An 18051-nucleotide genomic window follows, 5' to 3' on the forward strand; every position below is an offset into this window, starting at 1 on the left:
ATACACCTTAAAAATCAATTCTCATCTCATTTTTTATACATATATTTTTATACAACCCAAGACCTGATCACCATGGAGAAATGAATTATCATTCTATACTAGTAATTGCTGGATATATCTATATCTATATCTATATCTCCATCTCTATATGTCTATATCAGCTATATATCTATCCATCTACCTACCTAGCTACCTGTCTATCTATAGCCATGAGTTGAGCCATTTTAAAATGGAGTCATTCCAGAGGAACTGCATTGTACATCTTACTCCTTGAACCTCTGGAATGTTTGAACTGGGCAAAATAACCTTTAGACTGGGCAGCATTGTTTTCCAAACAATTGTTTGTAAAGCTAACAGGAAAGCTGACTTCCTGACTGTAAGGACTGATAATTAAAGACATTCTTTAGAATTCGTAAAGAGCCATGTACAGCTAAAAAATAGCTTATTAGTACCGATAGAAATTTCTTCCTTCATGTATTTCCCTTCCTTTTCAGAAAAACCCCTTGCCTTCACCCCATAATCAGATCACTATTTGGGTTTCTCCCTGAATCAGTACTTCCCAAATAGCTATTCTTTATGATCTCAAATAAAAGCTTGTTGCCTCTCACTTTGGCTTTTTATTTTCAGGTTGAAAGTATATATATATACACATACACATATATATGTGTGTGTGTATATACATATATATATATGTATATATATATATATAAATTTGATAAACTTCACACACATGGAAAGGTAAATCTATTGCATCTAAGATATACCAAAGCACTGGTGGGGGACGGGGGGTGTATATGGGGAAGCAGCATTGGAGAGAAGGCACAGAAATGATTTTTCACTGTATTTTCACCGTAGACGGTACCCTTTGCAGCTCTGTCTATGCAATTAAACCTATAGTATTAGAAATTGTCTAATCTTACATTCACTATTTAGAAATCTGGAAAGGGTGGACTAGCCAAGCAGTCACCATAAATACAAATGGTGTCCCTCACTAAGATGGCAGTTACAGAGATGGGCTGTCGGAGTGCTGGGACCCTTTAAATACATTGCTCACTGTGCCGGGAATGCCTGCCGATTATCTTCTGGGACTGCTGTCACCGATATTACTTGGGGCCACACTCCTCCGTGTTCACCATTTGTATTTAGGTACCACTGCTTGACAAGGGTCAAGCCCATGAAGCTGTCTGAGTCTCAGCTTCTTCACCTGCGAGTGTGGGGCTTGCATTACAGAGGAGAGTGTCTGGAACGCGCTCGCCGCGGGGCACTGCGGCATTTGGAGGCAGAGCGCAGGCCCGTCCCAGTGTGTGGCGGAGGCTGGGAGGGCAGAAGCAGCAGGAAGGTGGGATCTGTTGCAAAAGAGCGTGGGAAGGGGGAGAGCCACACCGCCAACGCGACTCAGCGGCCCGGAGTGCCGCGGTCCCCGCAGGCTTTCCGGCCGGCGGCTGCGACCGGCCCCGGACGGGGGAGGCGCCCACGCGGTGGCGTGGCCTCCTCGCGCGCCCAGCAGGTTCCTGCCGCCAGAGCAGCGCTCTCTGGGTTCCGCCCCGAGCCGCCGGGACCAAACTTGGGCTCGGAGGCAGCCCCCGCGTGCTGCCCGCCTCCTCCCTCCCTGGATCCCGCCCAGCGGCGCCGGGGGCCGGGCTCCGGCAGGAGGGGCGGCGGCCGCGGCGGTGACAGTCGCTGACAGACTCCCCGCCCCCGCGGCCCGCCACGTCCCTCACGTAGCGCCCGGCCGCCTCGCGGAGCAGTCACCTGGCGCGGGGGCTCCGGCTCCTCCCGCGGGGCTCGGCATGAGGCTGGCGCGGCTGCTGCGCGGAGCCGCCTCGGCCGCCCGCTGCAGCGCCCGCCGCAGCCTCGCCTCGCACTCGGGCTCGGGCCCGGCGCCCGACCGAGGCGTTCCGGGCCAAGTGGACTTCTACGCGCGCTTCTCGCCGTCCCCGCTCTCCATGAAGCAGTTCCTGGACTTCGGTGAGCGCGGCCCGGGGCTCGGGCCTTTGTGCGCGGCCGCTCTCGCCTCTGCGCACCCCTGCTCTTCCACGCGCCCCCTCCTCCCCTCCCCACCCCTCCCCACCCCACCCCGCCTCCTCCTGCCCCTGCGCCTTAGCTGCTTCCTTCTTCCCTCGCCGGCTAATCCCCGTGCTCAGGTGCGGGAGCGGGTGGGTCCTCCCCTCCGGGTCTATCGCTGGCAGCGGGTGCTTTTTTACTGCGTATTGTTGCAAAACAAACCCGGAGGGCCGCGGACCGAAAGCCTGCCCGCCTTGCCGCGCACGTGCAGATCCACTTCCGAACGGCAGCGCTGGTGGGAGCAGTAGTGTGTAGACACCTCCAGCGTCGTGGTGGGATTCTGCAGTTATGATAAATGTCCAGTGTTGTATGACGATTGCATAGAATTGGCATGACGATAGGGGAAGCAGGTTATAACTGGCCCAGGGTTTCATAGAATGTTTTTCTTCTCCCTGGCTGGAGTGTTTCCACCAATAGCACATTCATTTCGTCATCAGCTAAATAAGTCTTGAGCACTTGTAAAGTGCGTGAGTAGGAGATGCTGGGGTTTACCACATTTCACCCCTTAGAAGCGACTGTCCGCTTTTCTCTTTCTCCGATGGGTGCTAACTAGTTTTTTTCTAGAAAGGATACAACAAATGGCAGAGGAATTGCACAGTTAGGCTTTTAACTTTCACTTTTCATATGGGGGCACTGAGGGGAAAAGGGGAAACTCTAATAAAGTCATAACATTTGAGTAGAAAAAGTTATCTTCTACGTGGTGAATGCTGTTAGGTCACTAATGGATCACAAGTGGTCTTGAAAGATACCAGCTTGGTTGGCAATTTTATCTTAAAATGATGGTTTCACAGTGGCAGATTTTTTTGACTCAAAGCCTTGGGTTTTTGTTTTTACTTTAAAATGACTCAAGTGATTAAGGGATGAATTTGGCCTTGTTCACAAGTATGCCATTCAACTTGTGCAAGAAAATATTTTCTTCTAATGAGGTAATTCCTGCTATTCACAATCTAATTTTTGCTAAGGTGGTCTGGTTGCTGAAACAGCAAGATTAAATTAGTGAATTTAAAATGCATTGTTGAAATAATATGACATTTTAGTTTAACTTTAAATGAAACTGCTTTCCAAATTATGTTCTACAGCTGTTCTGGTTAGCACCCTTTTATAGAAGTGGAGGAAGGAGCAGGCTGCTTTCCAGGAATCAGAAAATTAAATAGGACCTCCTGGGGGAGATGCTGGAAGGTGGTTGCTGAATAGACATTGACATTTTTTGCTTTCTGTTGCCTGAAAGCCCTCTATAATTTCCTCTTTGCTTACAGTAATTAGTGTAGTGGTTCCCATGCACATGTCAAAGTTCTGTTCCTTAGACGTTCACTTCTTGCAAACCTAGAGTTAGGAAACATGTTCTAAATGATAATAGCAGCAACAGGTTATATAGGATAGGCTTTGCAGGCCCTACTGTTAATTAGACTGCATCTTGCTCAGACTTGCTCAGGTTGCCTGAGTTCTAAAACAGATCACACTGAGGGTGGAAGTAATGGAGACGGCAAAGTATCGCCATTGCTCTCCAAAGCCATATTGCAATGTTGAATTGGAAGGTCATTCACGATGCCTCACAATCCTAGAGACTGGGTTATCTCATCCCTTGCCTCCTCTTCCTTACTTACCCTTTCATGGTGATGCTACTATCCCTCTGATATTTCTAGCCAAATATTAGGTTGATGCAAAAGGAATTGTGGTTTAAAAGGTTAAAAAAAAAAAAATTGCAAAAACCGCAATTACTTTTGCACCAACCTAATAACTCCCTCTGTGTTTCTCCCTGCCTCTTGGCTTCTGCTGCCTCATGGCTTCCACTTACTGCTTTTCCCACTGTGTTTGGTTTCAGGATCTGTGAATGCTTGTGAAAAAACCTCATTTATGTTTCTGCGGCAAGAATTGCCTGTTAGATTGGCAAACATAATGAAAGAAATAAGTCTTCTTCCAGATAATCTTCTCAGGACACCATCAGTTCAGTTGGTACAAAGCTGGTAAGATTCCTGTCCTGTGTTTCCAATTTCAGTGGAGTTGTGGGTTTTACTGAAGCTTAAAACGAATACTTTTTTACTCTTTAGTAGAATCTTAAGATAGTAGCAACATTCCTCCTTTTTGGGGAGTATGTCTGAGCTTATCCACAACTTGGTTTTGAAAAAATAAAAGAAACAATCAGAACTGCGCAGAAATGCAGACACTGAACTTAAGATTTACGAGTATGTTATTAAATCTGCAGAGATGTTATGTTATAATATAATAATATCTACCATTTGTTGAAGTGAAGGATTTATATTACTTTTAATCCTTTCTACAACTCTGCCCAGTAGGCATTATTATCTCTATTTTACAGATGAGAAAACTGAGGCACCTACAGGCTGTCCTTTGCCTAAGGCACTACCACTTATAGTGGAGCTAAGATTGAAGCCCAGATTTGTTTGTTTCTACGATACCACATGCAGTCAGAATGATGAAATGTATTAAAGGATGTATATTTTTTTATAAACAGAATTTATTTTATTGAAATATATATTTTTATAAGTCACAAAAGTTAAAGTCTTTATCATTTTAAAACAATTAGAAGTTACTGGAATCATGTAGAAACTGATCTCTCTTCCAAAAAATGACAATACAGCATGAAGAGTAGGCACACATACGGGGCCGCCTATCTACAGCCTTTCTTGCTAATGTTATGAATTTAAAAGTATTATTCTCTTAATCACTGTATATTTCAAACAGAAGAGTTTGCCAGAGTTCAGCCTTAGATGGAAAAAATTTATTTAGCTGCAAGAGATTTCCCAATTATGATTCATGGAGTTACTCGCTTTCCTTTTGTAGGCACTATATGTGCGAGAAGCTGATCTCATATCAATTTTAGAAAGTAAGCAAAAGAATTATGACTGCTATATACCATTGACCCTTGAACAAAATGGGTTTGCGCAGGTCCACTTACTTGTGGATTTTTTCAATAAATACAATAAGTGTATTTTTCTTATTCCTTTCTTAATTACAGTGTTCTTTTCTCTGGCTTACTTTATTGTAAGAATATATTGTGTAATTCATATAACATACAAAATATGTGTTAATCAACTGTTTATGTTACCTGTAAGGCTTCCAGTCAATAGTAGGCTATTAGTAGTTAAGTTTTTGGGGAGTCAGAAGTTACACGTGGATTTTTGAATGGGGTGGAAGGGCCAGGAGTCAGCACCCCCAATCCTTGAGTTGTTCCAGGGCCAACTGTGTATGATAATCAGATGCTGTCTAGTCCGAGTGTGGAACATTTAAAATTGTGGTTTTTTAGGAGCTATGATGGAATATAACGGAGAACAGGTAATTTTCTCTGGACGCTTATTCCTAAATATATATTTTTTAATTCTTCATTAAAAATAGCATATGCAGCTCTTTGAAATCTTATCTGTGCCTAACACGTTGGAAGTATTCAAATCTCCTTGAATAAATAGCATAATTTTTCTTGCTAATGAAAAGAAAGTTAAGGGTTAAAGCAAAACAGTAGATATCAGAATCACTTGACTTTGGAATGCAGAGAGCCATATTGCTTGTCAGGAACAGTTTTCCAAACCAGCCTATGGAGTGACAGATTTTTAAAACACTTTCATTGCCCCTGGATGCCTGCTGAGTTAGGGCAGTTCAGCGGACCTTACACTCTTGAAGGTCATTGAATGGTAGCAAGGTGTTTTTAGCTCTGGCCCTGCACTGCCATTGTGCTTGGTGGCATGACCTTGAGAAAGTCATTTGGCTTTCCTCATTTTGCTCCTTCCTTAACAGGTGATTTGCTACCTTGAATTGTTAAACAAATTAAAACCCTTCATTTTCATGACTTTGTTTTTTCATTCAGTTCTGTTTAAAAGAACTACGTGATCGATTGTAGGCTTTCAGCAAATCTTTGTTGATGGGACATAAACATCTAAAATTAAGGTTTTACAGCACAGACATTTAAGTTTGACTATTAGACCAAGGTAGGCTGGGCTCCGCATTTTACCAACACTTAGACAAGTTAAGTCATTTGCCCATGATTACGTAGAATTGGTGCCAGACTCAGTTCTCGCAACAATCAGTATTTATACTGTAATGCACAGTGGCAAATTTAAGAAATGCAAAAACTATTTTATAGTATAGAAGTTTAAAAAAATAAAAGAGGTAGAAAATCTTAAAATTCTTTAGTCAAATTTAACCTATGTTTTTAGGAGAAAATGTACAATTTCTGCTACTTTGTGCCAAGCAATGGGCTCAAATATGCATGGGTATAAAAATCCTACTTCAACCGTCATTGATGACACTATCCTAAATGAAAAATGGAGAAATATTAAAAATACCTTTTGAGCATTTTCACAATATTGAACTTTCAAAATGTAAAAGAACAAATTTACCCTACCCTATTGATTTGCATTTTAGGTATATCCAGAGCCTTGAGGAGCTTCTTGATTTTAAGGACAAAAGTGCTGAAGATGCTAAAACTATTTATGAGTAAGTACAGTGTTTTGACCCTATTCTGAACACAGTTTTTGTATCCTTTATACGTCATAGAAAAATACAAATGCATTGAGCTTAGACCTTATGTTGGTCCACTTTAGGGAAATGGATTAACTTTTGTTTTAGTTTCGCACTACTTTAAAACATATGGTAGTATGTTTGCCTGTAGCCGCCCCTACAGGCAAGGCAAGTAACATAAGCCAGTAAATTGGGCTGGGAATAAGAAACGCTTCATGTTCCTCTGAACTCCAGTGTAAGAAAAGACACAGTTCCAGTGTGATGATCAGTGGAGATCTCCACGTGGGTGAAAGGGGACTGGTGAGTCGGTTACTGTGGAGAGTACATGCACCTGAAGGACCCTCAGGTCCGGCTGATCATTTCTATGCAGAAGTGCTGCCCAGATCATCGGATTTGTGTGTGTGTGTGTTTAAAGAAAAGCCACAAGATTTTTAATGTAAAATCTCCCAATTTGGAATAATTGGCAACTAAGTAAACATTTGTTAAAATACCGAAGGCCTACAAAAACATGTCTATGGGTCTCTAGTTTATGACCTATGGTCTGTAAGATAATGTAAGTAATAGGATCAATTTAATCACCAACATATCAGAACTGATAAACCCAAGTAGTCGCCTCAGGTAGTTAGTTACCTGCTTCTTCCAATGAATGTTGCACAAAAGTTGAAGACCACCTCTTTTGTCACCCTCAGTCTTGTGTATGTTTTTGACTGTTGTTAAAGGTGGTGGTAACAGTTCATTTTTTAAACGTGATTGAGGTCTGAAAATAACACCAGGAATTTACTCTGTGCCTAGATATGGGGCACACTTTACAACTTTACACGAATGATACCATTTAATCTTTAAAACAGCTCTGTTGAGGTAATGCTACCTGTGCACCACACGGATAAGTCATTTAAAGGAACATTAAGATCACGTAGCTAGCAAATGATAGGACCAGGATTCGGACCCAAGCAGTCTATTGAAAAATGAACATTATTCTATAGCACCTTCTGGAAACGGTTAGTAATTTAGAGCCCTCAAGCAGAATAATACTGTTTTGGGTTTTAACAAGAGAGAAAGGTGAAATAAAGGGGTGAATAGAAATGGTGAGTTGTTTTTGAGGAGTTTTGTTTGTATTTTGAGTTAACAGTTTGATTTTGAAGCTAATTGCAAACTAGGAATTCCAAAAATGTTTTGAGCCATAAGAGCATCGGTGGAAGAAGCTAATAGTATTCAAGATAATGACTTTAAATGGGAAAGTCATTCGAGAAAGTGTAAATTCTGAGGGGTATGTTACAAGATGGATTTTGTTACTTCATAATTAAGACTTCTTTTGTCTTTTATTTACTTCTTTAAATTTCTCATACAAGAATATTTTCTGAATGACAGAAATGGGAAGGCTGGATGATTTGAAAATTTTTCTTTTAACAAAACAGTTGACTTTTCCTCTTCCATGTTAAACTTACAGAATGGATGAAATTAGAATTCTTTCCTACTTTTCTATTCTAAGTGATTCTTGCTTTCTTTGAACCCTAGGGAGTAGTTCCAAAAGAGACAGGCTTTATTGGCTCATGCATCTTCATTCCTTACAGAGCATGTATTCCCCAGGAGCATCTGCTCTGTCTTTTATGCTGAATGTCCCTGGCACCATCCTCCCTAGTGAGTGCTCAGGTGATCCTAGTTGATAAAGGTTTAAAAAAACCCGTTGCGTTCTATGTTTTGTTGCAGCCTTACTTTTAAGACTTCCATGAAAATAATTAAATTTCAAAAGTTTTATTTTGGAGGTCCTTGCACCTTCACAGATTTGATGTATTTTATGACCTGAAATATATTTACTAAGTGTAGGAAAACAGGCATTGATGATCCTTTTGCTGAATTGGGGATTTTCTTGCCTAAAATAGTTGGGTAAACTTAGATTTTAGTATTAAATTTACTTGGCAAAATATTTGGCTGTTCTGAGAGACAGATTTGTTTAGCTTTACAGATACTGTGATACGGATCAGGAACCGACATAATGATGTAATTCCCACGATGGCTCAGGGTGTGATTGAATACAAGGAGAACTTCGGGGTGGATCCTGTCACCAGCCAGAATGTTCAGTACTTTTTGGATCGCTTCTTCATGAGTCGCATTTCAATTAGAATGTTACTCAATCAGCACTGTAAGTGTCCGGAAGTCAAGAGAAGAAGCTAAATAAAATGTGTTGGTATACTTTACATTTATTTAGAAAACTTCCCTTTAAGGAGAATGTTCAATTTTACTTTTTCTGCAGATTATGAAAAGTAAATAGATTGCCATATAAAGGAGGTATTTTTATTGAATGTAAAATGCTATGTTTTTGTTTAAGGAAAATAGTTGTTCTACTGTTTGGTACCATTTAGAGAAAGAGTATTCAAATCTGGAAAAGGTCCTTGGATGTTTTAGCTGATTTTGTTTGTATTTTTATATTTTATTTCTTGATAGCTTTATTGTTTGGTGGGAAAGACAAAGGAAGCGCATCTCATCGAAAACACATTGGAAGCATAAACCCAAACTGCAATGTAGTTGACGTTATTCAAGGTGAATACTTGTATTTTTCCTTTCAGAAAGGATGAAGAAATCAAAATGGTTGAGTGTTAGTTATTGCTATTAACGCAACTGTTTATATCATGAGATAAAATGTTAGGAGCAAATGTATGAGTTTGCAAATAACTACGCTGTGCCTTCTGAATAGGATGAATGTGTTGTTGGTACAATGCTTTGTTAGGCAAAATATGGTAACATTATGAAGGTTTCTGTTTTACTTCAAAAAATTCAAGTCCCCCTTTCCTAATTCTCTATGAATATATGAGGAACCATAATTCATAATAGTTTGGTTTGCATCTTTTCACACTTTTTTCTGTTTATACCATACTCATACACATACATGATCATTAGTCTTAACATTGTTTGTTATTTTTGGAAAATGGGGTATTCCATGTATATTTTTCTACAAGTTTATAGACATCATACTATTTTTAGTACCTATGGATATACCCCAGGTTTTTGAATGACTGTATGGATGTATAAAAATATATTAATCCATCTTCCCATTGATGCACAGTTAGGTTGTTTTAATTTTTTTCTATTATTAACAGTACTGCAGTGAGCATCTTTTCATACGTACTGACTTTTGCTAGTATTTTAGAAGGCACTGTTCCTAGAATTAAAAACATTTGATATGCATTTAAAATTTTGATACTGCCAGAAAGGCATCAAACAATAAATGAGAATTTCTGTTTCTTAAACCTTCACCAACTCTAAATGTTTGTCATATGTATTATAAATAGTTTCTTCCTCCTGCTGTTTTTCTTTTTACTTTCTTTATGGTGTCTTTTTTCTATACAGATATTTTAATTTTTTTTGTAATCATATCTGTCATTTTTCCTTTATGGCTATTAGGCTTTGTCATGTCATACTTAAACAGACCTTCTCCAAATTAAGTTTATTAAAGTATATTTTCTTCTGTAGAGTTTTAAAATTTCATTTGTCAATACTATTGCCATCTTAATGCGTGAAACAGAAGTAAATTTAATGCTTTTTTTGTTTTGATTCATACTAGATGGCTATGAAAATGCTAGGCGTCTATGTGATTTGTATTATATTAACTCTCCTGAACTAGAACTTGAAGAACTAAATGGTAAGCCTGATGTTGTTTTTTTTTTAAATGGTAAGCCTGATGTTGTTTTTTCCTCGATGATCAGTGTTATGATTACCTGGGAAGGAATGATAGAATAATTTAGATTTGTTTTAATATAAAAGGACTTTTATCAGAAGTCCTTTTCAAAGTACTTCTTCATGAGATACGAAAGCAGAGGGAGAACAATCATGTTAAAAAAATTGTGTGTGTGTGTGTGTGTGTGTGTGTGTCTATATAATTAATTTAGTTGGATTCTTTCTGAAATACATTTTGGCCTTTTCGCCCCCATTTTCCTTATTTTTTAATTGGTAATGTTGATTCTTTGCTTATCTTTGGTTTCTTGGTTAGTCAGAGAAAAAACAATGATGCCAAGAAAATTATATTTGACTTTTATATGCAGTTCAGTAATGTAAGGTTTATACTTTATGATTTTTAATTCCTGATTTGTAAATCATTTTATTGTTGAGGAATTAAAAAGCCTGGAGGTGTGTAAGAGGGAAAGTGCTCCTTTATTTGAGAATCTGCTTATCTCTAATGGTCTTTTTTTCATCCTGATTTAGTGCCTTTTGGACAAAAAGGTTCAGATGCCTTGAAAGGAGATTGATGAATCTCACTGTTTTTCCTAGAGTTAGGGTAGTTTTGGTAGAGGGAAAAACATTTCCTATGTTAACATGACCCTTTAAAAAGAATAAAATTAAACAGGCTTACATCTAAGTCATATTCTGGACCTAATAGTGGAAAAGCCGTGGAAGAAGTTGCCCCTTGAAAGTGGGATTGCTTGGTGTTTTTCTAATGCTGTATAAACTGTTTTGGTCCATAACGGTACCATTTAGTAAATAATAACCACAATGTACAAGTGATAGCTTGAGAATCTGAACTACTGTGGGCAGTTTCCAATGTCCTATCCATGTTTCCAAGGGACAATTTATTCAGAGGAAGTCCAGTTTATTGGCTGCATTAGAATCCCAGGGTATGGTGAGTCTTACTCCTTTGCTAAGTGCTGAAGACTGTTTTATACACTATCTGCCCCATCCCCCCAGCCTCACCTGGACTCCTATTAAATATTTGAATGTAAAATAAGCATCCCTTGATAAATTGATACTAGCTTAAATTTTTTCCTCAGCTCTATATCTATAGAAATGTCTAAACTAAAACAGAAGACAATCCACATGGGTGAAATATTCGAAAAAATGGCTTAAAAAAAGGCTATGTCAGTCAGACGGTGGAATTTATAGACTGTAACATTTCTTTCTGGAATGTAAAATTGACCTTAAGGTTCGGTGTCCTTTCAAAAGACTGTCATAGAGAAGAAGGGGAAGGTGGGCTGGTTAGATTATTATGCAGGATTGCAAGAATGATACAGGACTCCTGTTGTCTCCGTCAGTTACTAATCTAGGTGAGCATGGGGATCAAATAGTAATACAGTAAGAACTGGTGTAGCAGTTCTCTCCCAGATGATACTCTCCTCCCTAGTAAATGTTTTCTTTTCATCACTACACTGTATATTCTTTAAAATGCTTTAAGCACATCTCTCTGTACTTTAAATTTTTCTCTTCTGCTCTGTAGCAAAATCACCAGGACAGCCAATACAAGTGGTTTATGTACCATCCCATCTCTATCACATGGTGTTTGAACTTTTCAAGGTTTGTAAAAGAGTATTACATAACCTTTATCAGCCCTTTCCTGAGGTTAGGAATCTGCTCTGAAAGTTAAATACTCTCGGGGTTTCCTCGGTTTCATAAAAGATGTCATGTCATGTTGAGTGTCATGTCACATTGCAGGAGAGCAGCCTTTTGTCAGCACTGATGGACACCTCAGATTTGGGAGCGAGAAAGAAAATGTGTGTGACCTTGGGCAAGTCACTCAGCCTTTCAGAGCCTCAGTTTCCTCTTCTGTAAAATGAGGATAATACTATCCAGGTTATGAAGAAGATTGGGAATAATATACTAAATGTCCAGTACAGTGGCAGCACGTTATTGGTGCTCAGTAAAGTTATGTTTATATTTTTACAAAGCAAAATATTTAGAAGAATGATTCTCAACTTTCTACCCTTAAAGGACCAGAGTCCCACTGATGTATGCTTTTTTCTTTTCTTTTCTTCTTTTTTTGAGAAAGTCATTTATATTGACTTATAGGGCTTCTGCTATTATATTTGCTCTTGACAACAAATTTTGAAAATGAAACAAAATTATGCTAGTCATGTTGAGAATACTGTTTTTCCCCCAATAACATATCAATGAACTTGCTGGTAGACAGGAAAGTTGGTGATGAGGAGTGGTACAGGTCCCTGTGGCTGAAAATGTCACCTTAAATCAAACCTGTAGTCTTTCTTACTTTAGTTACCAGGTCTTCAGCCAGCAGAAAACTAGAAGAGAGAAGAGGTTGCTTTCAGGCTGATCACAAAAAAGAAAAATACACTGAAACAGAAAAACTGACTGTCTTAGAACAGCAAGAGTTCAAGAATGCTCTTTTATTCTAAGACAGCAAGAATATATCTAATACCTTCCAAAAATCTTTCTATCAAAGAGGTTAAATAAATAAGCAATTGGCACTTAAATGATTAGAACTGCTTTTCAGTCATGTAAATATCTTGTTTCCCATGATGTTTAATAAAAGAAATACTACCATATTATAAAAGAGGTTTTACATAAGGTTGCTAATAATGACTTCCTTCTGGAACCTGACCTTAAATGGCCTTTGGTAGAGATGATAGAATCTCCTCCTCAGGCATACTCAGTTCTGATTGGTGTGCCAGGGCCACACTTATTTCCAAATTCAGTCCTGTCTTGTGCCTTTTTAACTTTATCTAGTCTTACCAATTTCTACTCCGCTGCTACATTTCATGTTATCATTTAGTGCTTATGATATGTTGGTATTGTATACTCTGTGTCCTTTAGAAACTGATCACAGCAGTTTTACAATGTAAATATCCTTAGTTTCAAACTAGTGGTACATTGGATTTGTTTCTACATCATAATAAGACCATTGCTGTTAATACTATATGAAAAAAATTTTTTTTCTTAAAGCAATTTATGATAAGTAAAATGGTTCTTAAAAATAGAAATGAAACTTTTCAAAAATAAGGTTTGCCTGTTAGCTACTAAATTATAAAAGTACTTGGATAGAATTTTCTGCTCTAGGGTGAACTAATTAAAAATGTTGAGACATCTGGTTTTGCAAAATATGCAGAATTTAGTTTGAATCTTTAAATCAAAATATCTCACAAGTCTTCCAAAATTGACTTAATAATTTTTTCAAAAGTTAATTTTCAAAATATGGTTATAAGAATTATGATGCTTGGGCATATTTCCATCCAATTAAATTTTTAAAAAAATTTCAAGTAGTGCATATATAGTTGAAAATTATAATTAGTTTATCTCTCTTTTTTTTAAGTTGTATTTTTGATGTAACTCTAATGTATTTCAGAATGCAATGAGAGCAACCATGGAATACCATGCTGATAAAGGTGTTTACCCACCGATTCAAGTTCACATCACGTTGGGTAACGAGGATTTGACTGTGAAGGTAAAATGCTTTTTGTTTTTTTTCAGTTGATGTACAGGCATGCACATAATTTCTAAAAGACATAATTTATTCTTAGGAGAAGGAAATCCTATCCCTAATAAGTAATTAAGCACATTGTTTCATTTATCCAGCAGATTATGGAATTATCCCTTGAGTCTGTTTTTATTCTGGTCCCTAATTCAGATGATTCAAATTAAAGTAAATCCTGGAGACAGACAATTTAACGGTGGTCATGAATATCCATTTTGATACCCACTTGGATAAATTAAACCTAAAATATTGGGTATTTGTAGTATTATGTAGATAGTACATAATCTTTTCACTGTTAAACAATGCTTTTCAATCTACTTTTATTTTAATTATTTCATTTGATTCTCATAATAACTATTTAGGAGCACAGGTAAGGAAACTAAGGTAGTGATTAGGTCATGATTATACAGTGAGTAAATGACACAGGGCATAAAATCAGGTCTCTGACCTCAGTGCCAGGCCTTTTCCACTGCATTGTTCACATAGCCCAGTTTCTTGGAGTATAGTGATACCTCTCTCTTTTTAAAACAATCATTTAAATTTTTGTTTTAAAGTAACAAATGCAGAGAATATAAAACTCAAATATGTCCCTGGCCATTTGTGGGTCACTACTCAGAGGTAGTCTTTTAGTTATTTCTTCTGGGATTTATTGCTATATTTTTAAGTAGTATTTTGATACTGCTATTTCTGAAATTTTAAACAGCAAATATTAGCTTTCTGTTATGGTAGCTGAGGAATTATCCTCCCTTCCCCACCCAGTTTCACTTGCCATTTTCTCAATATTTAAGTTCATACAGGGAATTCTAGATAGAAAATAATCATTTTACAGAATTTTGAAGGCATCTACTGTTCCTTTTTATTTTTCTGAAGGGTATAATTCAGTGCGTTTTTTTTAGTTTATTCATAGGGTAGTGTGACCATACCACTGTCTAATTTCACAATAATTTCATCACTCCCAAGAAAAACCCCAATACCCACCAGCAGTCACTCCCCATTTTCCCTTTTCCCAGTCCTTGGTAATCATTAATCTATTTTCTATGTATATATTTCCCTATTCAGCACATTTCATAAAAATGCAGTCATACAATTTGTGGTCCTTTGTGACTGACTTTTCCATTTAGTGTAATATTGTAGCATGTATCCATACTCCATTCCATTTTATGGATGAAAATACTCTATAACACATTTCGTTTATCCTTTCATCAAGTTGATGGACATGTGGGTTGCTGTCATTTTTTGGTTATTATAAATAATGCTGCCATTCATGTAGAAGTCTTTGTGTGAACTTAGGTTTTTAATTCTCTTATTATGTACCTAGGAATTCAATTGCTTATTGCTAACTCTATGTTTAACTTTTGAGAAACAGCCATACTATTTTCCAAAGTGATTGTACCATTTTACATTCCCACCTGCAATGTATGAAAGTTCTAACTTTTCTACATCCTTAACTACACTTGTTATTGTCAGCCTTTTTTTAAAATTTAAAAAATATTATTTATTTATTTATTTTTTTTATTGGGGAATATTGGGGAACAATGTGTTTCTCCAGGGCCCATCAGCTCCAAGTCGTTGTCCTTCAATCTAATTGTGGAGGGCGCAGCTCAGCTCCAAGTCCAGTCGCCGTTTTCAGTCTTTAGTTGCAGGGGGCGCAGCCCACCATCCCGTGAGGGAATTGAACCAGCAACCTTGTTGTTGAGGGCTCACGCTCTAACCAACTGAGCCATCCAGCCGCCCCTCCGGAAGCTCAATGGGAGCTCGTTGTTTTCAGTCTAGTTGTGAAGGGTGCAGCTCACTAGCCCATGTGGGAATCAAACCTGCAACTCTGTTGTTCAGAGCTCGTGCTGTAACCAACTGAGCCATCCAGCTGCCCCAGCCTTTTTGATTATAGCCGTTCTAATGGGTGTGAGTGGTATCTCATTGTGGTTTTAATTTGTATTTCCCAAATGATTGGTGATGTCAGGCATCTTTGTGTGCTAACTGGCCTTTGTATATCTGAAGATGCATCAATTAAGATCCTTTGCTCAGTTTTTAAGTGATTTATTTGTCTTTTTATTGTTGAGTTATAAGAGTTCTCTCTGTATTTCCTATTGTAAATACCAGTCCCTGATAAGCTATAAGCTTTGCAAATGTTCTATTCTGTAGCTTATCTTTTCACTTTCTTGATAGTGCCCTTTGAAACACAAAAGTTTTTAATTTTGAGGAATTACAGTTGTTCTATTTTTTCTTTTTTTTTATTGCTTGTGCTTTTAGTGTCACATCGAAGAAACCGTTGCCTAATCCAAAGTCACAAAAATTTACACCAGTTTTTCCTTCTAAGAGTTTTATTGTTTTAGTTCTTATATTTATGTCTTTGATCCATTTTGAGTTAATATTTATAAATGGTTTGAGGTAGGGATCTAATTTCTTTCTTTTGCATGTAGACCTCCAGTTGTCCCAATACCGTTTGTGAAAAAACTATACTTCATGGAATTTTCTTGTCACCCTTGTCAAAAATCAATGATCATAAATGTATGGGTTTATTTCTGGATTCTCAGTTCTATTCCGTTCATCTATATGTCTCTTCTGCGCCTGTCTTGATTATTATAGCTTTGCTGTAAGCTTTGAAATGTGCAAGTGTTTCAGTCCTCCAACTTTTTTCTTCTACTTAAAGATTGTTTTGGCTAGTGTGGGTTCCATTTTTATAAGAATTTTAGTATCAGTATGTCAGTTTCTGCAAAAAAACAGCAGCTTCAGTTTTGATTGGTATTGTGTTTAATGTAGAGATCAATTAAGTCTTGTAATTCATGAACAGGAGCTCTTTCCACTTATTTAGGTCTTTAATTTCTTTCAACAAGAAATGTGATTTTCAGTGTACATCTTATACTTCTTTTGTTAATTTTTTTCCTAAGTATTTTATTCTTGTGGGGGCTATTATAAATGGAATTTTTTTTAAAAATTTCATTTTTGGATTGTTCATTGCCAGTGTACGGGAATATAACTGATTTTTTTGTATACTGATCTTATATGTAACATGCAATCTTGCTAAACTCCTTTATTAGTTCTAATAATTTTTGTGGATTCTTTAGGATTTTCTATATACAAATCATGTCATCTGCAAATAGAGATAATTTTACTTCTTCCTTTCCAATCTGAGTTTTTTTCCCTTGCTTAATTGGTGTAGCTAGAACCTCCAGTACAATGCTGAATAGAAGTGGTGACAGGAGACACCTTTGTGTTTTTTGATCTTGCGAAAGCTATTAGTCTTAACCATGAAGTATGATGTTAGCTGGTTTTTCTTAGTGTATGTGCTGCTGAAATGAACACATTAGCTGGTGTTTCATAACCATTTATTAGGTTGAGAAAGTTCACTTTTATTCCTAGTTTGCTGAGTGTTTTTATCATGAAAGGATTTGGATTTTGTGAGATGCTTTTTCTGCATAGATAGAGATGATTATGTGATTTTTTATTCTGTCACTTGGTGTATTACATTTATTGATTTTTGTGTGTTGAGTCAACTTTGCATTCCTGAGGTAGGTCTCACTTTTTACTTTCTCTCTCTCTCTCTCTCTCTCTCTCTCTCTCTCTCTCTCTCTCTCTGGTTCATTGAGGATTTTTGCATTTATATTCATAAAGATGTTTATTGGTTTGTAGATATATGATGTCTGGTTTTGGTATCAGGGTAATACTAGCTTCTAGAATGTGTTGGGAAGTGTTCCCCATTTCCTATATTTTAGATGTTTGTGAAGGATTGGTGTATGTTCTTTAAATATTTGCTAGGATCCACCATTGGAAGCCATCTGTGCCTGAGCTTGTCATTGTGAGAAGATTTTTAATTACTAGTTCAATCTGTTCATTTGTTATAAGTCTATTCAGATTTTCTCTTTGTTCCTGAGATAGTTTCTGTAATTTGTGTCTTTCTAAGAATTTATCCATTTTACATAGCTTATTTAATTTGTTGGCATAGAATTGTTCACAGTATTCCCTCAGAATCCATTTTACTTTTGTAAGATTAGTAGTAACGTCTCTAGTTTCATTTCTGCATTTATTCATTTCAGTCTACTCCCTTTTTTCTTGGTCAGTCTAGCTAAAAGTTTGTCAATTTTGATAATCTTTTCAAAAACCCAACTTATTATTTTGATTTTTCTCCATTGCTTTTCTATATTTCATTAATTTCCACTTTAATCTGTATTATTTCCTTCCTTTTGCTTGCTTTGGAATTAGTTTCCTCTTTTTTTAGTTTCTTAGGGTGGAAGTTTAGGTAATTGATTTTAGATATTTTACAGTTATACCTTTCCCTCTAGGCACTGCTTTCTCTGTATCCCATACGTTTTTAATGTTGTGTT

The 18051-nt window shown here is 37.3% G+C and overlaps 1 protein-coding gene across 1 annotated transcript in view; it reads left to right on the forward strand.

Moving 5' to 3' along the window:
- Positions 1–1638: 1638 nt before the first annotated feature.
- The window catches only part of PDK1 (pyruvate dehydrogenase kinase 1), a 34777-nt gene continuing 18364 nt past the window's right edge, over positions 1639–18051 (forward strand). Inside the window, exons 1-8 of the mRNA XM_081051623.1 lie at positions 1639–1968; positions 3887–4028; positions 6442–6513; positions 8493–8677; positions 8980–9075; positions 10097–10174; positions 11741–11817; positions 13601–13699. Coding sequence (XP_080907749.1) covers positions 1791–1968; positions 3887–4028; positions 6442–6513; positions 8493–8677; positions 8980–9075; positions 10097–10174; positions 11741–11817; positions 13601–13699 — 927 coding nt within the window. The 5' untranslated portion in view covers positions 1639–1790. The remainder of the gene's footprint in view (positions 1969–3886; positions 4029–6441; positions 6514–8492; positions 8678–8979; positions 9076–10096; positions 10175–11740; positions 11818–13600; positions 13700–18051) is intronic.

The sequence above is a fragment of the Rhinolophus hipposideros genome (assembly GCF_964194185.1).
Source record: "Rhinolophus hipposideros genome assembly, chromosome: 6".
In the NCBI taxonomy this organism is placed as follows: Eukaryota; Metazoa; Chordata; class Mammalia; order Chiroptera; family Rhinolophidae; genus Rhinolophus; species Rhinolophus hipposideros.